Below are 23946 nucleotides of genomic sequence, written 5' to 3'. Positions count from 1 at the left end.
CTGGCCGCCGGGACTTGTAGTCCACTCCGTGCTCCTCCCTGAGCCTCGCGCTCCGCCCGGACTCCACCTCCCAGGAGGCTACGCGGAGAGCCAGCCCACTACTGGCCCGCCCTTGCCGGCACTCCGGTCAGCTGGCCTTAAAGGGGACGCAGCCCGACTGGGAGCTCTCAGGGTAGCCCCCGCTCTAGCTCCGCCCCGTTTCCCCGCACCTCATCCCTCCCCCAGCTCCGTCCCGCAGCCATGAGTCCGCGCAGCAGAGTTGCACTGCCCAGGTCCATCTAGGGTTGTGCGGAGCGGGGTGGGTGGAGTTGGACATCACTGTAGCAGCAGCATCCCTGCGTTCTGGGACCCCCCGGTAGGGGAGCGGAGGATCCGCCCTGACCTAGCCTGGCCCAGCCTAGTCTAGCCTGGCCCAAGCGCCCCGCCCAGGAGTGGGTTCTAAGGTAAGGCCCTTTGAAGTCTAGGAGGTAAGGGGGTTGTGGGTGTGAGCGCTCGTGTCAGGGAGGGGGGCAGTGTCTGCACCCTGACATTTCAGTGCCCCATACTTCTCTTCAGGACTCTTGAGAGCACGAGATTGGGAGGTGGGAGATTAAGTGCTTCTGGGCCTTGCTGTGTGTGACCTTGGGCTACTAACTGCCCCTCTCTGAGCTTTAACCATCTCCTTCATCAACTGAGAAGTGGTCCAGCTCCTGTCCCCCTCAGTCCTGAGCGCACACACACCTAGTACCATGAAACCTGGTAATCTTTTGCAGAGAACCCCCAGTCTGGGCTGAACAGGGGTGCTGTGACGGGTGTAAGGAAGGGAGAGAGGGGGCACAACTGGAGTACACACTGAGGATCCAGAGGCAGTCTGGTCATCTAAGCGTCCTGGGGTCTGATGCTTAAGCCCCTGTCCTTCCTCACAGAAAGTCTGGGGCTGGGAGTGGGGGCTGGGTCAGCAGAGATTAGTGAGCGGTGGTTCTGTGGGCAAGGGGGAGTGTGGCCAATCCCAGAGGGGGAGACAATGTTCCTGCCATCTTCCTTTCCATCTCATTCCTCTTCAGTAACAGGGCTCTTGCCTGTCACTAGCAAAACCCTCACTTTTCTTTCCAGGACCCAGTTTGGGGCCAGTCGAGGCCTCCTAGAGGGAAGGGTGCCATGGTAGGATTACCTTGGTAAGACACCAAGTTAAACCGCATTCTGCTGCTCAGAGACCCGAGGGAACCCTGGCGGGGGCATGAATGTGAGAGCCCGAGAGAAGAGCAGATGAATCCCTTCCCAGGCTGAGGAGGGCAGGGACTGGACTCAAGGTCAGCCCTGCCTCTGGAAACTACTTTTCTGGTCACATCCTTGATTTTATCTCATTTTGCTACCACCTGTCTCTCATCAATATCTAGGCACACCTTCACGGCCACCTCTGCCCCCTGGGCACACCACCATCCTGGGCACGGTACAAAACAGGATTGGACCTACTTCCTACAGAGTCAGACCCTAGCCAGGTTGGAGAGAGAGAGAGCTGGAGCAAGTTAGACTGCAGAGCATGAAGGAGCCAAGGTGCTGTGGGAGCCAGAGCTCAGAGACTCGCTCTGTGGAGGTCTGGGCATTGCAGGATGAGTCAGAATTAGCCAGGAGAGAAGAGGCAAGCCCTTTCCCATACAGAGGACAGCAGGAAAATAACACAACAAAAACCAAGCCCTTCTCGCATTCCCATCTACGTCCAATATCAATGTGCCGTCCCATAGACAGCCTCAGTGGCAAGCTTTCGTAGTATGGGCTTTGTCTGAGGGGGTTAGTGGCTTTGAGGATCTGCGTAGCCAGTTTTCATAAATGATGTTAATCTGATGGTGTCGCTGAGGGAGTTGGGGGGAGAGGCTGAGGAGGTGGTGGAGGTCAAGCTCATCCCCGCCCCCGCCCTGGGTGGTGGGACTGTCACCACACAGCTGAAATACCAAGGGTTATCCATGAGGGACAGATGAAGGCTTAGGGCCTTCTGGGAGGGGTGTTCCCTCTCCTCGGTTCCCTAGAGCACACATGCAGAGTGTGCCTGGACACCCAGGTTGGCAGGCTGAGGGGACAAGCTTAGGGCTTGGGCAAGGGCCTCAGCCATGCTGGGGAAAGGCCAAGAGGTAAGTGACCAGTCATCTTTCATTTGGGTTTCAGAGGCTGAGAGTTGAAGGAGTCTCTTCCTCTGATCACCAAGGCCACCATGGAGGTGGTGTCCAGCTCAATGCACTGGCCTGGACTGCTGTCCTCTAGGCCTTGTGCCCAGGGGATGGATCACATGAGAGAGTGAGGTTTAGGAGACTACTGTCCTTCTCCAAGCAAGAAGGAAGGAGGAGCTGATGTCGGGTGAGGCTGGAGCTGGGCAGTCGAGAGAAAGAGTTGAACTGAAATTCCCAGGGGCAGCTGTCAGCAGTGTGCTTGCCTACTTCCCCTCACAGCACTGGTGTGTTCCCTCCTTGACAGATGACTGAGTCTTAGGAGTGGCAGGCCCAGAACAGCTCCCATTTTCCTGTGGGAAGGCTGAGATGCTAGGAGGTTTTAGCCCCAGGCTAGCTGGTGGTTTCTGAGCGGAAGCTCTGGACTTGGGCTCTGAGGAGGGAGGAGGGCTGCTCCACTTGGTATGGAGCAGCTGGCTGGATTCAAAGCCCGTGTAGACAAGCCATCCCTGCTGGGTAACCCAGCTTCTCCTGCGGAGGGCTGGTGGCCTACAGCTTCTTCTGGGAGGGAAGAGTGCCGGCTGATTCTGCTGTGCCCTGGAAATATGTCTCCCCCTCTTCCCTACTCCTGCCCTCCTTCTCTGGCCTTCGATTGGAGTCAGGTGAAGTAGAAACCTCTGAAGAAGCTCTTTTGCATGAATGCATCCAGGATGTCTCGGAGTGGCTTTACTGGTAACCATAGCGACAGCTGACCTGACTGCTTGCGTAGGCGTTCTGGCAGGTAGCAGGGCTTGTGCAGAGGGCGGAGACTGAGGCAGGCTGGCTTCTGCGACTGGACCTTCGGGTGGTACTGATGGACTGGGCTTCCAGCTGCCAGGTGCAGCCCCCCTGATGTCCTGTCAGGCACAAAGGCAGGGCTTTGCAGGTGTTTGGTCATTCCATTTCTGTGCTTTGATCAAAATGCCATTTATCCCTATTTTCAGAACGAGAAAAGCAGCCAGTGCATATGCTTCACCCAAGGTCGAACAGTGCAGGTCTCCGTTTCTACTTTGAGTTCTAAAACTGGTCTTCTAGAACCTTCCCTGGCTCCAGAATTCCATTTGTGCTTGTCCTGTGCCCTGGCCCTCTGCATCATGCCAGAATCTCATTGATTAAGGTTTCTTCTTAGTGGCACGAAGGCTGGGCTTCCTTGGCAGCCTGGGTTAAAAGGCATGACCCACCCACTAGTCCACCAGGCAGATGAGGTTGATGACAGCAACTGCTTTGTCCTAGGTCCTGCCTAAGAAAGAGGGCCGAGGCTGACATGGGAGGTGGGGCATTTTATTTCTTGTTAATTCTTTTTGTGGTGCTGGGGATCCAACCTACGGCATTCTACATACTAGGTTCTATTCCTGAGCCACACCTCCAGCCTTGAGACTAGTCTTTAAATGTCCACAGTGATCACCTTTCGTGCTGCCTGGTGCTCTCTATAAGCACATCTGTCTCCACCACTAGGCTGGCACTTCCTTGAGGACCCAGGACTTGGCTTCCAAGGCAGTGGGACTTTGTGTTCCTCACGTCTAGAACCATGCTAAATGCTTCTTGTTCCTTTCCTAGCTCATTCAAACCAGTGGAGTTTTATGGAGCTGAGATCTTTTAGGTAACCAGAATGCATCCCAGATAAATCTCTTTACTCTTTCAGAGTAAAAGTGGAGCCTTGTCCACTATCCTCCCATGGCCACTCGAGGGGATTCTGGGCATTTGACTTTTTTTTTCTAAGACAAAATAATTATCTACAGAGAATGAAGGAAGCCAGCCCTGCTGGGTCACACCTATAGTCACAGCACTAAGGAAGTGAGAGAGGACACAGAGAGACTCAGGCTCACCTGCGTGGCAGAGTAACCCCCGGGTAAAAACAGACAAAAAAACAAACAAACAAACAAATCCAGAAGCCAGACATGGTCATTGATGTCTGTAATTTAGGAGCACTTGAGAGGTGGAAGCAGGAGGATCAGGAGTTCAAGACCAAGGAATTACAGGTATTTAGTGAGTTTTAGGCCAACCTGAGTCACAAGAGACCCTATCTCAAAACAACAAAATATCAAGCAACTCAAACTTAGAGATCAAACAACAGCAGAAGGTAAAAAGCAGCTAAGCAGCGTTTTAGAGCTAGGCTGGGGTGTGGCTGAGGCCATGCTTAGAGTGCTCCTGTAGGCTACGTGAGGCTGTAGGCTCAATGCTAGCCCTACCAAATAAATGAAGCCCCACAGTGAGGTGCTAAGAGTGCTGTGTCAAAGTCTAAGGCAACCAGGCTAACCTTTGGGGGACCTGGTCTGACCTGTGGTGTAGCCTCCAATCACTGACTGCCCAAGATTCTAACACGGGTGCGGGGAATGCCAGCCACTGAGAAGTAGCTTGGTCTCCATCTCCAGGGAGCTTGTACCACGAGATGGATTTTTTTCTTTTTTTTCGGAGCTGGGGACCGAACCCAGGGCCTTGCGCTTCTTAGGCAAGCGCTCTACCACTGAGCTAAATCCCCAACCCCACGAGATGGATTTTTAAACAACGGGGTCCCAGACAGGAATATTTGCAGGAATGGGAGGTCACAGTCCCATTGTGTCCCGAGGTAGGACACAAAAGTATGCATCTCCATAGAGGCTGATGTGTAGTTGGTTCCAGAACAGCTCAGATTCTGAAACGAATTTTTTGGCCTAGTGTCCAGAAATGTCTGACTGTCTCCTCCCAGCTGTAAGTGTTGACGTGGGCTCTGTAAATGAAGCATTCCTATATGTTGTGTTTTGCCTAGAGTGGGCTTATGCAGAGAAGCCAAGAAATAGCCCTGCCTTCTCTTAGGTGGGAGCTGGATAAAGAAGTGAGCCAACTGTCCCTGTGAAAACCAGCCTGAGACTTAAGAGTCAGAATGGGTCAGTGTGGAAGTTTCCAGAGAACAGCCCATGTGGAGGGCGCTTATACCACAGGACAGTACCGACCTTACCCAACACATGCCTACTGTGTGCCGGGCCAGGGCAGTGATGACCTCACCCAACATAGGCCTACTGTGTGCTGGGCCAGGGCAGTGATGACCTTACCCAACATAGGCCTACTGTGTGCTGGGCCATGTGCTAGGTGCTGGGGAGGCCAATGAACAAAACTCAACTTCAGGTACCATACTTAGTGTGGTGGGGAGGCCGACGTGAGCCAAGTAGCAGTAAGTGCAGTAGAGGAGCCGGGCAGGGTTTTCCGGGTGTGTAACTCAGTCTGCAGCAGATAGGGAGGGCAGGTGAGGCATTCTTTAAGTGCCAACCAAGTGTCCTCGTTACTTCTCTGTTGCTGTGATAAGATGCCATGACTAGGGCCACTCAGGAAAGCAAGCAGTTCATTTAGGCTCCTGGTTTCAGAGGGTTCGAGTCCATGGTGGGTGAGCAAAGGGATTCTGTTGGGAAGAGCTGAGAGCTCACATTCTGTTCAGCAAGCAGGAGGCAAAGAAAGCTAACTTTTGGAACCTCAAAGCCCACCCCCAATGACACCGTCCCCCAATTCTACCTAACTAGGAGACCACACCTCCTAATACTTCCTCAGTTGTTCTTTCCATGGGGGCCAAGGATTCAAATGTGAGCCTAAGGAGGCCATTCTCATTCAGACCACAGCCAGCAAGGGGTGGGGGGACGGGCATGCCTGCAGCAGAGGGAACACAGTGGACTGGGAGCAAGAGCCAAGGCTGGAGAAGAAGGCTGGGCCCTGGGGATGAAGGGCTGCAGAGGGAGGCTGGGAGGGAGCGTCTGTGAAGACCATGGGGTGACCCTAGCATTCAGTGATGGCAACTTCGACAGGGGAGAAGTCGGATCCTAGTATTTTCCAGTTGCTGCGGTAAAATACAAAAGTGGCCCAAGGGAGAAAGAGTTAGTTGTGGCTCGGGTCTGAGGTCTAACCCGTCAGCGTGGGACAGTCAAGGCAGCAGAACCTTGAAGCAGTTGATTGCGGCACACACAGGACGAGAACATGAATACCTGTGCTTAGGTCACTTGCTCCTTCTACAGTTGACATCCCCACACATAGAATGGTGGGCGGGTCTTCCCGTTTCACACCAATCAAGAAAATCCCCAACAGATGTCCAGAGACAGAAATCCCTCACTGGTGTAGTCAGAATCGTGTCTCGCAGGTGATTCTAGATCCTATCGAATTGATATCATCTGTAGTGGTTGGTTTTGTGTGTCAACTTGACACAAGCTGGAGTTATCACAGAGAAAGGAGCCTCCCTTGAGGAAATGCTGCCATGAGATCCAGTTGTAAGGCATTTTCTCGATTGGCGATCAAAGTAGGAGGGCCCATTGCGAGTGGTGCTACCCCTGGGCTGGTGGTCCTGGGTTCTATAAGAAGGCAAGCTGAGCAAGCCAGGGGAAACAAGTCAGTAAGCAACATCCCTGCATGGCCTCTGCATCAGTTCCTGCCCTGTGTGAGTTTCTGTCCCGACTTCCTTTGGTGATCAGTAGCAATGTGGAAGTGTAAGCTGAATAAACACTTTCCTCCCCAACTTGCTTCTTGGTCATGATGTTTTATGCAGGAATAGAAACCTAAGACACATCCATCACAAAGCTATGTACGTTTGTGTGCAAGTTATACTCCCCACCCCTGCTCCCTCTCTTGTCCTAGGAGTGGGCTCACCTAGGACAGGTGTTTTAGGCTTTTAGGAAAGAAGTTTGCCTGGGACTGGTAGTGGCAGAGGCTTAGAGAAAGGATCAATCAGGCGAATGGCACAGCATTCACCAAAAGGACTTTGCAAAGTGGCCCGAGTGATCTGATGAAAGGGTACTGGGTGTGACTTACCCAGACTACTTACTGTGGCTCATAGAGCTAGCTCTCACCTATTTCAGAGTGTCTGTGGTCATCAGAGAGGTGAGAGGAAGGCGTCCAGCAGCCAGAGCTGGGCAGGTGCCACTCAGTTCTACATCTTTGTGATAAAGATAATGGTGTTCCATTTTACAGGCAAGAAAACTGAGGCTCTTCTACAGTGTCAGCACCCAGGGATCTGGGCTGGGTTGTGGATCAGAGCCTGGCCCTATTCCCTGCCTCTAGCCGCGCGCGGCCATCATGGACAAGATCCTGGAGGCCGTGGTGACTTCGTCCTACCCTGCGAGTGTGAAGCAAGGGCTGGTGCGGCGCGTGCTGGAGGCTGCACGGCAGCCCTTGGAGCGGGAGCAGTGCCTGGCGCTGCTGGCCCTGGGCGCGCGCCTCTACGTGGGTGGCACGGACGAGCTGCCGCGCCGCGTGGGCTGCCAGCTGCTGCACGTGGCGGGCCGCCACCACCCCGACGTCTTCGCCGAGTTCTTCAGCGCGCGCCGCGTTTTGCGCCTGCTGCAGGGTGGTGCGGGGCCCCCGGGTGCGCGCGCGCTGGCCTGCGTGCAGCTAGGACTGCAGCTGCTGCCCGACGGGCCCGCGGCCGACGAGGTGTTCGCGCTGCTGCGGCGCGAGGTGCTGCGCACCGTGTGCGAGCGCCCGGGCCCCGCCGCCTGCGCGCAGGTTGCCCGGCTGCTGGCGCGCCACCCGCGCTGCGTACCCGACGGCGCGCACCGCCTGCTCTTCTGCCAGCAGCTGGTGCGCTGCCTAGGCCGCTTCCGCTGCCCAGCCGAGGGCGAAGAGGGCGCGGTGGAGTTCCTGGAGCAGGCCCAGCAGGTGAGCGGGCTCCTGGCGCAGCTCTGGCGCGCGCAGCCCGCAGCCATCCTGCCCTGCCTCAAGGAGCTGTTCGCGGTCATCTCCTGCACAGGTGGGTGTGCTGCCCGGGTTGGGGCGGGAACTCGGTGCGCACGCGATAGAGTGCGATGCTCATTTTTAGTGATAAAATGTAACTTGGGTGTTTAATGCGGGTGTCATCCTGTGGTGGGGCTGGAAATGCAGGGGGCATTTCACATGGGCTGGGAGAGCAGAATGGTGGGTGGGGCCTTTGGGTCAGGTAGGCTTGATTTGGGGTGATTAGTACCTGGCAGCAGGCGATTCCTAAACTCGGAATCTATCATTAAAAAAAGATTTATCTTTACTTTATGTATGTGAATATTCTGTCTGTGTGTATGTTTGTGCGCTGTGTGTGTGTGTGTGCTTGGTGCCCACCGAGGTCAGAATAAGGCATGGATCCTTTGGACTGTGGAGGTAAGGACAGTTGTGAGCTACCATGCTGGGATGCTGGGAACAGAACTCTGCCCTCTACAAGAACAGCAAGTATTTATTCTTAACCACTGAGCCATTTCTCCAGGCCCCCAACTCTGAATCTTGATATCCAGTTGCCACATCAGTGTGGATGACTGAGCTGAGATCTGTGCCTTTCCTGATGGTAGGACTGTACAGGGCAAAGGAGGGAAGAGCCAAGGCCCGCCAGTGTACCAGGGCCTGTCTTCTATACTCTTGCATAAGGGTTCGGTATTAAATGCACTTTTTTTTTTCTTTTTCTTTTTTTTCGAAGCTGGGGACGGAACCCAGGGCCTTGCGTTTGCTAGGCAAGCGCTCTACCACTGAGCTAAATCCCCAACCCCTTAAATGCACTTTCTTACATCTCAACCTTTGTGCGGCTGCAACTGGAAGGACCTTTCCTCCCACGGCCAGCTCCAGCATGAACTCTTCCGAAGGGTTTCTGTTTACATGTGCAGTTGGGCCTTAGCGCTTCCTCTTGGTGTCAGAGTAAGCTAGGGAAGGGTTGTTGAATGGATGTGTTACCGTGGAATCAGACTTTGACGCTGTGAGGGGAGAGGATGTGGCCCCACGTGCTATTTACGGAGGCTAGCCTAGCCTACGTAGTAGTACATGAGAGCTCAATCTAGCCCATTCCAGAGGAGGAGCCACCGTCCAGCGCCTTGGCCAGTGTGGTCCAGCACCTCCCGTTGGAACTCATGGATGGTGTGGTCCGGAACCTTAGCAATGATGACAGCGTGACAGACTCCCAGATGCTGACTGCCATTAGCAGGTGGGTGCCGAGGGTCAGCAGGTGGGGATGCAGGCTATCCGGGCTATCTGTGGTTTTTGCTGTGAGGTCTACAGCCCCACCCTGCTTGACCTTGGGATGGATATAAGTAACACCAGATCCTGTTGCAGTCATACCGTCTGACTAGGTACTAGCTGTGACCCTAGAAACTCGAGTGAACTCTCAGTTTCCTCCTCTATAAAAGTGAACGTGGATGGTAGTATGAGAAAGTAAAACTTAGGGGTAGAGGAGAAGGCTCAGTGGCTATGAGTGCTTGCCCCTGGGAACCTGAGTTCAGACACCCACCATCTGGCATGGCTGTGTGTACAAGTGACTTTAGTGTTGAGGCTGAGATGGGCAAATCCTTGGAGCTCACTAGGTCAGCTCAAGCTCAGTGGGCAGACCCCTACAAAGGGCATCGGGATGCAGAGTAGTAATGGGGTGGACCATCGCCTGTCCAGTGGACGCCATTCTGCAGGTGTGTGAAGACACATGCACGGGTGTGTGCGTGCACACACACACACACACACACACACACACACGTGCGTGCAAAGTGACAGTAGTTTTTGGTGTGATTTATGAGTCTGCGAAAGGTCATAAACAAGAGTTCGGGTGCTTTTCAACTCATTGGGTCTGTGTACATTCCCTCATTTGAATGTTGTCACCTGTGAACCAGCTTCACCTGCCTGCCTGTGACCCCTGACTATGCCACCCGCACTCTTCCCCACAGGCCTTTCTTTGCCTGTGCAGACCCCATCTATCTGCATGCCTCCCTCCGCCCTTCTTCCTGTACTCATGCATAGAACACCATCTACATAGGGCCTTCTGGGTTCCTTGTCTTAGTGGGTGAGAGTGTCGGCGGGAGAGTTGTGTCTCCCAAGAGCCAATCTGGCCACATGCTTCTCACCTGTGTGACTTTATTTCAGTTTTCTCAGCTCTAAAGTGTTCATCACTGGGCCCATCAAAGAAAGTGTTGAGGACTAGGTAAGGGTGAGCCGCTGTGAAGCCTGGGGAGCTTTCATTAGTGCCCTTGTTCTTCCCCACTGCAGCCTAGTTGGTCTGGTAGTCTAAGGAGTGGTGCTGTTCTCCTGAGCACTTATTGCATCTCAGCCCCATGCTCATCCCAGGGCAGCCAGGGGTAGGAGGATCCTGTAGGGTTTAGGTGCTGACCTGTCTTAATGCAATAGTTCTCAGGAGAGGGGCATTGTCTCCATTTGCAGATGAAGTCCAGGCTCAGAGAGAAGTGGTTTGCCCTGGTCCTCAGTGGGGCTTGGTGGAGCCCGAGTTCTCAGTCCTCAGGTGCAGCTCCTTGCCTGGAACTCCCTTTCTCCTCTGTAATGAGGAACAGTGGGTGAGAGGGCTGGAGGATGGTGAGCCATTTCTGCTGGGTGTCTGCCGGGCTCTGCTGTATTTCCAGGAATGCTCCCACAGACCCAGGTGTGCAGGTGTGAGCTTTACTGCTGCCCTTACTCTGGTTCTGGGCCTCCCTTGTCCCTGTGTCACTGTCACTCCCCTCACCAGGATGATCGACTGGGTGTCCTGGCCCCTGGGGAAGAACATTGACAAGTGGATCATTGCCCTGCTGAAGGGCCTGGCTGCCGTTAAGAAGTTCAGCATCTTGATCGAGGTTTCGCTCGCCAAAATTGAGAAGGTTTGTGGCCCTTGTCCGAGCCTGGGCATGTGGCCTTTCCTACTGCTCTCTTCTGGGAGCAGTGCAGGTGTGGGATGCAAGGTACTGGGGTCCCAATCAAGCTCACTGTGTGACAGGGTTAATTCACTGCCCCTCTCTGGGCCTCGGATTCCAGCTCCATTACTCTGACCACTCATTCCACTGCCCATCATTGTTCACCAACCTCTGGCTGCCAGTTCCACGTCTATTGCTCCATCCAGCTCCGACACACACCCATGTTCTTGCTCCCATTGTTGACCAGCCGTTTCCACTCTGCTGTGTCTCAGGTTCCCTTTCAGGGTCCACCATGGTCACACTCGGTCCTGGGTCGCTCAGGTCGGGGGACCCCTGACGTGAACTCTTTTTCAGGTCTTCTCTAAGCTGCTGTACCCCATTGTGCGGGGAGCTGCCCTCTGTGTCCTCAAGTACATGCTGCTGACCTTCCAGCATTCCCACGAGGCTTTCCACCTGGTAAGGGCCCTGCTGCTCTCTCTGGCCGGCGATACCTAGTGCGGTTCTTTTTCTGGGCGCTGGGGAGTTGGGGCTGTTGAAGCAAAGCTCTGGATCATAGCACAGGAGGACGTGTGACTCCCATGTGCACACTGTAGAATGACGGAGCCTGGGTAGGTGACAGCTACAGTTCTTCAGGGTCAGGTGTGTGCCAGGTGTTAGGGCTAGTGACTAATGATAAGAACAGTGCAAATACTCGCCCAGCTCCCAGAGTGGCCTTCCTTCTTCAGATAAAGAAATGCAGTGGGGAGACCGTGAGCAAGTCTCTGGCCCCAGATACTGGGTGAGCAATCACTGGCCCCAGATACTGGGTGAGCAAGTCACTGATCCCAGATAGATGAACAGGGCAGGTTCCAGCCATGTTGGTCTGACTTCTACACCACTGTCTCTCTCTTTGTTGTTACCAGCACTCATTGGCCTGGCCTCTAGCTCAGGCTCCTCTGTTGTCCTCAAGGCTCCCCTCTGGGAGGACTCCTCTACCCGGCTGAAACCCACATGTTGGAGCTTTAATTTTCATAGCCCCTGGGCAAGGCAGTAATTTTGTGTTTTCTAGTTTGTTGCAATGAGAAAAGATCAGAAGCCGAGATGGGACCAGGTCACTGTGGTGACCTTAATCTGGAATGGGGTAAACCCCAGGGATGGTTGGAGGGGAACAAATGAGCTGAGACCTGTATAGAGCCTGCCATATATAAACACAGGCTTCTTCCTTCTCCTCTCATGTTCCTGTAGCCCAACTGTCCATTATGATACAATGCCCCAAGGCAGTGGTTCTCAACCTGTGGGTCTCGGCCCCTTTGCCGGGGATTGTACAACCCATTTACAGAGGTCACCCAAGGCCCTTGTGAGAACACAAGATATTTATATTACGCTTTATATAACAGTAGCACAACTAAAGTCGTGACATAGCAAGGAAAGTAATTTAATGGTTGGTGGTCACCACACCATGAGTAACCCTTGTATTAAAGGGTCTCAGCGTTAGGCATGTACAAGGCCCTGTGTTCTGCCTCCAGCATGACCAGCCCCTCCCTGAGCTATGTAACAGAGGGTAGGTGTTCACGGTGCTGGGCTCACCCAGATGACTGGTATAGTCTGAGCATCTGCTACTAGGTAGAGAAGCCCATGGCTGCTCAGGCCTTTGGATCTGAAGGCAGTGGGTAAAGCTGGACAACTGGCCTTCCCTTAGCCATGAGGGAGGAATTATTTATCTTGCTTTTCAGATAAAGAAACTGAGGCAGAGAGTCATAGATCATACATCTTGTAAGGAAAATCGCTTGTCATGTGACTCAGTTCCACCCAGGGGAGGGGCACTGGCTGTGGGTACCTTCAGTCCTCAGAGGCCCCCACTTTCAGCTCCAAGCTTCAGTTAGGTAACCTGACACTTGAGTTAGGTACCTCTTCTCTTGCAGCTTCTCCCTCACATTCCTCCCATGGTGGCCGCTCTGGTTAAGGAGGATTCGAACTCTGGGACCAGCTGCCTGGAGCAGCTGGCAGAGCTGGTGCACTGCATGGTGTTTCGGTTCCCAGGCTTCCCAGACCTGTATGAACCTGTCATGGAAGCCATCAAGGTGAGTGGACAGCCTCTTTGGCATAGGTGCCAGTTTGTGTCTTCTTTGAGGTCGTACCATGGCTTGGTAGCAGCCTCCATCGTCTGGAGCTGAGCTGTATCCTGTCTCCTCTCTGGGGCCTTTGTGTGCATCAATTACTGGAGGTCGCCATGCCTCCCCCAGGGCCCGCTTTTCTCCAGTGTGCTCTGGGCCTCTGTAAACCCCTTCCTCCACCTGACCCATAGCACCTGCTTTATTTTATTTGAATTTTCTTTTTTTAAAATTTTAGTTAGCATATGGGGTAATGGGTCACAGGACCTACTCAATGTTCAATAAGGTGTCTAGGCTCTCAAGGATTGCCTTGAGTGAGCCTTCTTCCCTGCTGTTGGTGTCCCCTCACTTCCTTCCCCAGCAGGGCCTCTTGGTGGCTCGTGCAGTACCAGCACTCGGTCACGTGTTGCCACTGTGTGTCCTGAACAGTCCCGAGAAGGAGTGATGCCGGGCTCATAGGACTAGTTTGGTGTCCTGCTCTCCGCCGAGCTGGATATGGAGACCCAGGCACAAAGGAAGCCAAGCCGCCTTCCTGGAGGAGCCTTTGGGGTGACATCTGCTTACAGGAAGTGTGCTCTAAGGACCAGTGACACTGAGGAGGATCCATGTAGGAGTGAGGGTACAGAGTCTTTAACTGATGTCCACTCCCACAGCACAGCAGACCTGATCCTCCAACATGTCTCTACAAAACATCTGGGCTTGCATGTTGAGACGTAGCAGACATCTTTTTAAAAAGGATTTACTTTTAAGTGTGTGTGTGTGTGTGTGTGTGTGTGTGTGTGTGTGTGTGTGTGTGTATGTGTGTCTGTCTGCATGTATGCATGCACGCATGTACGAAGAGGCTAGAAGAGGGCATCGGGTCCTCCGGAACAGGGTGACAGTGGTTGGGACAGTGGTCCTGCTGGGCATGCAGGAACTGAACTCACTTTTGCAAGAGCAGCCGGTGCTCTTACCTGGTGAGTCATCTCTCCAGCCCCACAGCAGACATCTTTTAAAGTACAGAGTTGATTTTGCAAGAGCAAGGAGGAATCTCCAGGGGTCCCCAAAGGAAGAGAAAACCAAGTTCCCAAATGGTGATGGGTGAGGGTCAGAGGATGATGACTTGGGTGCAGGTTACCAGTAACATGGCCAGCCTCAAATACAAAGGGGCTTGAACAAGCCATGAATAATTGTCACTATGGAGTGGAACTATGAAGCCCCCTGGAAGCCAACAAAAAGGTTTCGGTGTTAATAAAAATGTGTCTTAGAAAAAATATACATGGGGGGCCAAAATAGAACTGGGAAATTTTTTCTAGCTTGAAGTAGACTTTAGGAAAAAGGAATTTGTAACCACCAGCTGGTTTGGAGGTTGACACTCAGACCTGTTGGTTGTGGAATGCTGCTCTCAAGCACAGCGTTGATTTTAAAAGTATCTATAAACTCATAATACCCAAGGGTTGTCTGGGAGACACAGAGCAGGCCATAAAGATAAGCGTGTATTGCAGATGAGTTAATCTAGAAACTTCTGCTGTAAAAGTTCCTTCCCAGGAGAGGTGAGGGCTGTATGTACTCCTCCAAAGGTCCCAGTGACCAACTCAGGCTCCAGAGCTCACCCGGGAAACGTTGTGCCTATGCTAACACAGCACAGGGGATCACCTGCTTCCAGGATGTGGGTGCGCCTCCCCACTAGTCCTCACATGGGAAGCCTTTACCAAGCAAGGATGAGGGCTTCCCTGTGGCCACATAGGTAGAGCCCCTCCCTAGTGTATTGTACAGCAGGTGAGGAGTGGTAAGGAGCTTTCTGGAAAGCCTGGCAGAGTAGAGAACAGGAGTTTGACCTTGACCGTTAGTGTCTGGCGGAGGAGGATACTTCAGAAGGCTGAAAGGGTTTGGTGGTAATATCTCTGTGGTGTGCAGGGGACATCAGAAAGAGTCACTCTGCTTTGTCCAGTAGATCTGAGTTGCCTAGGCTGGTCTCGAACTTTCAGTCTTCCTTCAGCAACTGAGTGGCTGGGATGACAGGCAGATTTTATGTTCATCTGTGAGAGATGACTGACATGTGATAAATGATCCAGGAACATTAAGGCAGTGTGGTCAAGGCGTCTTCAGTAGCCTATGTGTGTGTGTGTGTGTGTGTGTGTGTGTGTGTGTGTGTGTGTGTGTGTGTGTGTGTTGGGAGTTGGGCTCAAAGCACCAAGCTAGTGTGAAACTCTGATGTCTTTGACTGATGTGGTCAGGAGCTGGAAGGATGCTGTCCTGACTAGTTTTATGTCAACTTGACACAAACTAAAGCCATCAGACAGGAGGGAACCTTGATTGAGAAAATGTCTTCAGAAGATCTGGCTGTAGGCAAAACTGTAGGATAGTATCTTAATTAGTGACTGATGGTGGGGAGAGCCTAGTCTATTGTGGGTAGTGCCATCCTTGGGCTGGTGTCTCTGGGCAAGCCATGGGGAGCAGGCCAGTAGGCAGCACCCCTCCATGGCGTCTGCATCAGCTCCTGCATCAGCACCTGTATCAGATTCCTGCCCTGAATTCCTTCAGTGATGGACTATGATGTATGAAGTGTAAGCCAAATATGCCTTTTCCTCCCCAACTTGCTTTGGTGTTTCATCACAGCAGTGATAACCCTATCTAGGACAGAAATTGGTACCAGGATTGTGGAGCATTGCTGTGACAGACTGTTGTTGTTGTTGTTGTTGTTGTTATTGTGAGGATTGTGAAACTTTGGGCAAGAAAAGCCATTGAGTGTTGAGAGCTCAACGAGCTCTTCTGTGAAGACATGGAAGAAAAGAGCATTGAGGGAAATGTGGACAGTGGAGCTTGGCTTGTGGCATTCCAGAGGGAAGGCTGAGCGAGAAGGGAGGTTTAAGGGAGGTTAGTCAGGGCCATTGCATGTTTACTGTTTTGAATCAAGATTCTATGAAATTATCAGTGATGAAGAAGAGACTGAGGTGAAATCTCCTGGAAGTGTTTCCTCAGGGTCAACACAGAGAACTCATGTCCCAGAAGTGTCCAAGGTTGTGCCGTGTGCTGGCAGCTGAGCTTGGTAATGTAGGAGTCACCCAACTGGACTTGTGACAGCATAAAGGGGTCATGGAGAGCAGCTGAGGCGTGGCACTGTGAGGCCAGGAGAGGCCATTGGTGAAAGTGCAGCCTCAGGAGCAGTTGAAGAACTGAAGGGGCCATGCAGAGAAGGTGAGGCTAGCACCCGGAAGAGAGCCCAGGAGACACTGTGGGTGAGAGCACAGCTCAGTGGAGTGGAGACCCCAGCATTTTAGACAAGTCAGCATCTTAGGGTGACCATCAGGAAAAGCTCAATGGAGTGGAACCATCTGGAGCCCAGAAGACAAACTAAGTGTGAGGCAGAGGGCAGAGCCAGAGAGTTGACCTGAGCCCCTTAGCGAGGACCCAGGCGATCAGGAGTGACCGCAGTAGTGGACGTTGAGTTATTTCAGGTTGGAGCTTGGTTTTGATTTGGTTTGATTGTGGTTGTGATCTGACTCTTTCCTCTCGAGGTAAGAAAAGTACTTAACTTGTTTTTGATTTTATAGGAACCCAGAGCTGAGAGACTTTGGATTTTCAAAAGGAAACTGAAGTTTTAAAGTATCTGAATGTGTAAGGTTGTGGAACCCTTAAGTTTGAAAATATATTTGTGATGTCAATATTAATGTGTAATCTTGGGATACACAAGGAAGGAAAGGTTGTGGCTTAACAGTGATGTGTTTGTGTGTCAAGTTGACGGGGTCAGTTGTGGTGGGTAGTTTTATGTTTGTTTGACTCAAGTTGGAGTCATCAGACAAGAGGAAGCTTGAATGAGAAAATGCTTCCAGAAGATCTGCTTGCAAGCAAGCCTATGGGGCGTTTCCTTAGTGACTGATGAGGGAGAGCCCAGCCACTGTGTGTGGGGACACTCTTGGGCTGGAGGTCCTGGGGTCTAGAGAAAGCAGGTAGAACAAGCCATGAGGAGCAGGCCAGTAAGCAGCAACCTTCCATGGCCTCTGCATCAGCTTTTGCCTCCAGATTCCTGTCCTGTCCTGACTTCTTCAATGATAGATTCCTGTCCTGTCCTGACTTCTTCAATGATGGACTGCAGTGTGGAAATGTAAGCCAGAGAAACCCTTTTCTTCCCCAAGTTGCTTTTGCTCCTGCTGTTCATCACAGCAATGATAGCCTTACCTAGGAAAGATACATGAGTTAGAGGAACTGTTGGTAATGTCTTGACATCCACTCTGTAGTAGTGTGCTCTGGTTAAGTGTTTGTCTCTGCTGTCATTAAAACAGAGGCCACTATTCAGTGTGGCAAAGAAAAGCCAGGGGGAAGGCATGCTGAGTCATGAGCCAGTGACAGAGAACTGACTACACCTCAGACCATCCCACCACTGTCTTGGGACTGGTGCCAGGGGATGTCTGATTTACCTGAAAGCTGGCTCTGTAACCTCAAACTGGGAGGGACAGTGGTGTCAGAACTGACAGCATAGATGCCAGACCAATGGAAGGAAAGGGTATCTTCTCTTGGCAGCTGAAGAAGCTGAGGCCCAGGGAGGTCACCAGATGGAGACAGACAGGCCTACTAAGCACTCACACATGGTGAGAGTTAGGGCTGGAACTGAAGTGTCAATACCATCAAATCTGGCTGCTAGGTAACTGTTGTGGTTCTGCCCAGGACAAACGTTTGTCACTTACTGTTTATGTGACTACACAGTTCTTTGCTCTGTCTGAATCCTAGTTTTTCCATCTCTGAGATGGGGATTGTGCTACTTCAGACATGGCACCTGAGAGATCGCATAGAAGGACCACATGTGAGAATGAGACCCTGAGTGAGTTGTAAGCAGTGGCTGTGCAAACGCCTTTTCTGGACTCTTCCGGACTCTTCTGAGTGCTTGGGAGGGAGTGGAGGAATGGGTTCTAGTCCAGGAGGGTTTCCTAGAGGAGGAGTTGGCTTTAGGGCTGACACTGGTATCTGCTATCCCTTCAGGACCTCCACATTCCCAATGAGGACCGAATCAAGCAGCTGCTGGGGCAGGATGCCTGGACCTCACAGAAGAGTGAACTGGCTGGCTTCTATCCCCGGCTCATGGCCAAGTCAGACACGGGCAAGATTGGTTTGATCAACTTGGGCAACACATGCTATGTGAACAGTGTCCTTCAGGCCTTATTCATGGCCTCTGAGTAGGTGCTGTTCTGTACTGCCTCCTCTCTGTTTCATCTTTCTACCTGCCTTCCTGCTTTCCTTAGTGTTTGAGTCTGCTTCTTACTCTGTAGCTTAGGCAAGCTTTGAACCTAGTGCTGGTGTTGAGGTCTAGCCACCAGACACCTCTTCTTCAGTTAAGCAAGCACAGTGCCTATCACCTGCAGTTCCTGGTGTGCCTTGTGATTTGCTAGTCACTAGAAGCACTAATTCTGGTTTTCTTTAAGCTGTAGACATGGGCATTGGTGTCTAAGGTGTGTTAGACTGCTACAGTCCTCACTGCCTGCTGAGGGCTAAACTGTGGTGTGGACAATCCCTTGTGCTTGTGTCATATGATATGCCACAGGTCCTCTGTGCAGCTTGTCTTCTCCATTTAAGCTTGCTGGGGACCTGCCGTGGGAGGCAGAGTGCTGCCATTCTGTGCAGCGGCTCCGGAGGGAGCGCTGTGAGACTGAGAAGGGAGTGTGCTTCAGGGACAGCAGGTCTCTGGAGGATATCCTGACCCCACAGGGTCATGCTCGCCCGTGAGGGCCAATCTCCCTGCAGGGTCCTCTAGTGTAAGGGAAGTCCTCATATGGAACCTGCCTGGATTGAGGCAAGTTTCAGGGTGGCTTGGGGCCAGGGTCCTGAGCAGGGGCTACAGGACTGGGTTGGAGGACTGAGGTTGGGAGTGGATGGCCATTCTCGGATGTTATCACACAATGCGTGCCAGTGCCTTGGATGATCGCAGAGACTCTGGCACACCAGTATCCCCACCTTATAAGACTGACTTGTTTGAGTCCTGGAGCCATGGGGTGTCAGAACTGGAAGAGATGGCAAGGGCCATCTTGCTGTCCCATTTGTTGTCATACAAAGTCCATTACAGAGCTCAGGTCCCCAGCCATACCAGGCCAAGCTGTTGACCATCTGCTCCTCAGTCTCTGGCCTCATCTGAGCAAATGCCGTAGGCTTCCATGTGGCCTGGTATAGAGGAATATCAGCTCCCCGGGGCCTCAGCTCACCCTGGGCTCCTGTTTCATTTGAAGCTTTCGACACTGTGTGCTGCGCTTGACTGAGAACAACTCCCAGCCCTTGATGACCAAGCTGCAATGGCTCTTTGCCTTCCTGGAGCACAGTCAGGTATGTGCTGGGTGCCCCGGGGCAGGGAGAGCAGGTAGTGCGAGGCCCTGCTCTGAGTCCTTTCATGTACAGGACCTGCCTACACCTGGCTCAGAGCTCCCGCTCTGTGGAGTGAGCTGCTGAGCCCCAGCACGCTAGCACCACTTCACAGCCAAAGCCTCTTTGTGGGTTGTGCTGCCCTAGCCTCCTTTCCGAGTTCAGTCCTGTGCACTAGTGCACCTTCACCTGCTGATAGTGAACACCTCGGTTACCCAGACCTCTGATCGAAGTGGATAAGCACTGCTTCTGTCTTTCCAGAACCCCAAGCCTGTGGCCAGGAATGTTGGGTGTCCTCTGTAGAGCCTGAAATGGAAAGGCCTCTACCTGGTGCTTGAAAGGGGAAATAGAATGGGCTGGCACTTGGCAGCACATGGGGGAGGGTAGCATGGACAACTGCCGGCCATGGAAGTGGAGGCAACCTTTGGGAAGGTGTCATGGAAGAGGCTCGGTACCTGGGGACTCATTTTGGCAAGGATGAGGGGTTGTCTTAGGCAGGGAGAGAATAATGAACAAAGCCCTGGAGAGACTGAATATGGCCTCAGAGGGCAGAGTGGCCTCTCTAGAGAGTTATCACCTGGGTGATGAAGCCCTGCACATGGGCTGCATGCACTTGTGGGGTTGGGTGTGGGTCAGGGCTAGTTTGGAAGGGAAAGGTTATAGGTTAGGAGGCTGCATGTTTGGAAGAGTCTTAGACCCTCAGCATGCTGCTGCTGCTGCTGTTTGTGTGTGTGTGTGTGTGTGTGTGTGTGTGTGTGTGTGTGTGTGTGAGAGAGAGAGAGAGAGAGAGAGAGAGAGAGAGAGAAAGAAAGAGACTTGATGCTCCTGACCACACCTTTCACTTGCCTTGTCCTAGAGGCCTGCCATCTCTCCTGAGAACTTCCTCTCTGCATCCTGGACACCCTGGTTCAGCCCTGGCACCCAGCAGGACTGTTCAGAATATCTGAAGTACCTGCTGGATCGGTAAGAAGGGCTGGTGGGTTAGGATGATGTGTGGGTTCTGAGAACATTTTCTGGGATGATAGTTTATCCCTCTGGGCTGGGTTTGATCTTTCAGGAAATAGGAACACTTCCTTGCTCTTCTGAGAGGCAGAGAGGAAGGTGTGTGCCATTGGTCTCTAAAGATACTGAACTACATGTGCAGCCTGGGGAGGGGCTGTCGGGGTGAGCGAGTGTATCCACTGCTGCCTGAGCATGTTAATCTTCATGACACAGATGCAGGCCTATCTTTTTTTTTTTTTTTTTTTTTTCTTTTTTTCGGAGCTGGGGCCGAACCCAGGGCCTTGCGCTTGCTAGGCAGGCGCTCTACCACTGAGCTAAATCCCCAACCCCTGCAGGCCTATCTTTATGTAGGCCTGCACTAGGTGCGTGTGTGAACGTATGTTAGCATGCCCCTTTGTACAGGGATGGGAATTCTCTCACCAGGCTCTTGTATTTAAGTATGGTGGGCCGTGTGCTGGGGGTGGGCCTCCTGGTAGGCGTGTATACTTGGTCTCCCTGCTTGTTTTAGGCTTCATGAAGAAGAGAAAACTGGGACAAGGATCTGCCAGAAGCTCAAGCAGTCCAGCTTGCCATCCCCACAGGAAGAGCTCCCCAGCTCCAATGCAACATCTGTGGAGAGAATGTTCGGAGGCAAGATTGTGACGCGGATATGCTGTCTCCACTGCCTCAATGTTTCCTCAAGGGAGGAGGCCTTCACAGACCTCTCTTTGGCCTTCCCTCCTCCTGAGAGAAGTCGCCACCGCTGCCTTGGCTCTGTGATGCTCCCCACGGAGGATGTTCGAGCCCAGGAGTTGACGCTGGCTCCCAGAGCCCCAGGGGCGCAGAGGCAGAGGAAGCACTGCATCACAGGGGACGCTCCTCGCACTGGGCTGGACATTGAAGGTGTGGACACCGTAGGCAATGGCGGACAGAGTGGGCAGGAGAAGGTAGAGAGGGAACAGGCTGGGAAGGAGAAGGAGGTGGCAGAGGACAGGGAAGAGGAAGGACCAAGGGAAGAGGAGAAAGAAGAAGGGGAAGAGAAAGACAAAGAGAAGAAGGAAGATGAGAAGGAAAAGGAAGCCGAGGACGGCAAGGAGAAGGAAGGGGACAGCTTGGGACCAGGGACCCGCAAGGATGCTGCCACTCCACCCAGGGAGCAGGCATGTGGCCCTGAGGGTTCCCGCTCTGTACTGGACTTGGTCAACTACTTCCTGTCTCCTGAGAGGCTGACAGCTGAGAACCGCTACTACTGTGAGTCCTGTGCCTCCCTGCAGGATGCGGAGAAGGTGGTGGAGCTGAGCCAGGGTCCATGCTACCTCATCCTTACACTGCTGCGCTTCTCCTTTGACCTGCGTACCATGCGGCGGCGCAAGATCCTGGACGATGTCACCATCCCCCTTCTGCTGCGCCTGCCACTGGCTGGGGGTCAGGGCCAGGCCTATGACCTCTGTAGTGTGGTCGTACACTCTGGAGTGTCCTCAGAGAGTGGCCACTATTACTGCTATGCTCGTGAGGGTGCTGCTCGGCCAGCTCCTGTCCTGGGATCCACAGAGAGGCCTGAGCCCGAGAACCAGTGGTACCTGTTTAATGATACCCGGGTGTCGTTCTCATCCTTTGAGTCTGTCAGCAATGTCACCTCCTTTTTCCCTAAGGACACTGCCTATGTGCTCTTCTACCGCCAGAGGCCCCAGGAGGCCCCTGAGGCTGAGCCTGGTTCTCCTAGAGTCCGAGCAGAGCCTACCCTCCACAAGGACCTGATGGAGGCCATTTCCAAAGACAATGTCCTCTACCTGCAGGTGAGTTGTCTGCTGAGGGCTAGCAGACCCTCTGGCACCTGATGCCACTCCTGGTGAGGGGTTGGCTTAGCACAGACACCTACATTCTCCAACATCAGTTATCTGTTCTCCTTGAGTCTGCCTCAATTTTAAATCTATCCATGCACTCATCACTTAGTAGGGTATGTTGATGGCTGGTAAGACACATCTCTTAACCTCAGAGAAAGGGACACTGAGTAATCATACAATTGATGCTGGGGCGGGGGTGGACAGGGAGAGGGAGTGGGGGAGAGGGAGAAGATGGGCAGGAGATGGTTATGGGGCTCCCTGAGGGGCCACCTTCTTCAGTGGCCTTCATGTCCTGATGCCTTCCTTCCTTTGACACTGCCTCAGGCTCCCTTATCAGAGTCAAGAAAGGTATTAAGATATTCAGCCATGGGTGGCTACACTGGGGCTTTGAGGGTCCTGCATCTAGCGATGGTGTTCATGTAAGAAGTGTGTGGCATGGGGCACCAGGCCTGCTTCTACATTTTTCAGGCTTGGTGAAGTCTGAGAGAGGCTGATCAGGGAAGAACTTGCTCATGGTAGAAGATGGGCCTCATGCTTCAAGAAAGGCAGTGCGTGATCTGGATAGTGGAAGCCAGGAAGCCTGGAGAGGTTTTCTTGAAGACCTAGGAACTAGTCAGCTGGTCACTATCGAGTATGGAAAAGTCGTTCAAAGGAATTGCGTTATCATTGGGAGGAAAGGGTAGAGTTTGAATCTTAGGCCTGAAGTCACCCAGCTTGCTTCTCCGTGGGGCCAAGCCCTTGGGGTTCCAGAGATGTTGGCAGTGTTGTGCTGGGTAAGTAGGAGACCTGAAAGCTAAGCTGCTGTGTGTCCTCTGTTTCCAGGAACAGGAGAAGGAGGCACGGAGCAGGGCAGCTTACATCTCTACACTCCCTGCCCCTCCACACTGGAGTAGAGGCTTCGATGAAGATAAAGATGAGGATGAAGGCTCGGCAGGGGGTTGCAACCCTGCAGGGGGCAATGGTGACTTCCACAGACTGGTCTTCTAATGGGAACTCCCACTTGTGGGGGTATCATAACCAACCTCAGAGTGGGCCGGGTGGGGCTCAGGGCCCAGGTCGAACACTGCCACCTGGGGTCTTAGAGAGCTGTGGAGGCAAACCCGAGGTGAAACAGGTCTTTCTGAGGGCAAGGAGGATGAAGAGGGACCATTTGGGATGTCAGTCTGTAGCTTGAAGTACACAGAGAAACTGAAACCCAAAGCTATAGGCATTCATCCTATTAAACTATTAGTCAAGTGTCCTGACTAACTGGGAGCACTGTGAATGAGTCTACTCTGGGCTTTGCCTCCCTGCGGGCCAGCCCTGGAAAGGCCGTCGGCTTAGGAGCCAGGGTGGTGTCAGCTTGGTGTCCTGTGTTCAGTAGCACTTCTTTCTAGTTCCTTCACCCAGTACTTCCTCAATAGGAGAAAAAGCACAGCGGAAGCCAAGCCTTTGGAATAAGAAGGAGGCTGTGTCCCCAATGTCCACCCTCTTGTTTCTTTAAGGGGGGTGTCAGCACCTGCTGTGTGTTTTTGAGGCATGTGAATGGAAGGCAGCATAGCACAGGATCAGAGACAAGAAACTTACCACATGCCCCTCCCCTACCCCAAGCAAGTGACACTGTGGGAGAGCTCCTGCCCTCCCTAGCCTGCCTCAGTGCCTAAGATGCTGCCATTGCATCCCTGTCTAGTTAAGGTACACAGTCCTTATCTTACTGGAGACATTAGTCTATCAGAAAGCCATTGTCATCTGAGGAAGCTAGCTGGCTTGGCTCCTCTGATGAAGTGTGAGGGCTGGGTAGGTATGAACCATGTAATGCACCCGACCTCATCGTGCCCTGAGACTACTATAGCCCCTTCTCAGTAAAGAGAAGAAACCTGTGTTCTTAAATAGGAATAAACTTGCTTCTCTGAAGGCCATGTAGGATGCTCTTCTTCCAGCCTGAGCTGTGCGTCCGCTGCTCTTTGGGGTGTGTGCCTAA

At 52.8% G+C, this 23946-nt stretch overlaps 1 protein-coding gene across 9 annotated transcripts; it reads left to right on the top strand.

Moving 5' to 3' along the window:
• Positions 1-167: 167 nt before the first annotated feature.
• On the top strand, positions 168-23883 carry Usp35 (ubiquitin specific peptidase 35). 9 transcript variants are annotated; one of them, NM_001427809.1, is given in 11 exon segments: positions 168-443; positions 7101-7878; positions 8934-9066; positions 10585-10714; positions 11102-11203; positions 12649-12807; positions 17794-17987; positions 19032-19125; positions 20018-20124; positions 20672-21938; positions 22809-23883. In NM_001427809.1, coding segments are annotated over 10 exon segments (3024 nt in total). In that variant the 5' UTR covers positions 168-443; positions 7101-7205; the 3' UTR covers positions 22974-23883.
• The last annotated feature ends 63 nt before the right edge of the window (positions 23884-23946 follow it).

Source organism: Rattus norvegicus, chromosome 1, assembly GCF_021556685.1.
Source record: "Rattus norvegicus strain SHRSP/BbbUtx chromosome 1, alternate assembly SHRSP_T2T, whole genome shotgun sequence".
In the NCBI taxonomy this organism is placed as follows: Eukaryota; Metazoa; Chordata; class Mammalia; order Rodentia; family Muridae; genus Rattus; species Rattus norvegicus.
The sequence above is the reverse complement of the archived record's forward strand: the minus strand, read 5'-3'. Positions and strand labels throughout refer to the sequence as shown.

Excerpts from the sequence above, each read along its gene's own strand:
- Usp35 (XM_087558547.1), top strand. The coding sequence starts at position 12,670 with ATGGTGGCCGCTCTGGTTAAGGAGGATTCGAACTCTGGGACCAGCTGC. Across the intron at positions 19,126-20,017 it reads CCTTCCTGGAGCACAGTCAG|AGGCCTGCCATCTCTCCTGA; the intron begins GTATGTGCTGGG and ends GCCTTGTCCTAG. Across the intron at positions 21,939-22,808 it reads ACAATGTCCTCTACCTGCAG|GAACAGGAGAAGGAGGCACG; the intron begins GTGAGTTGTCTG and ends CTCTGTTTCCAG.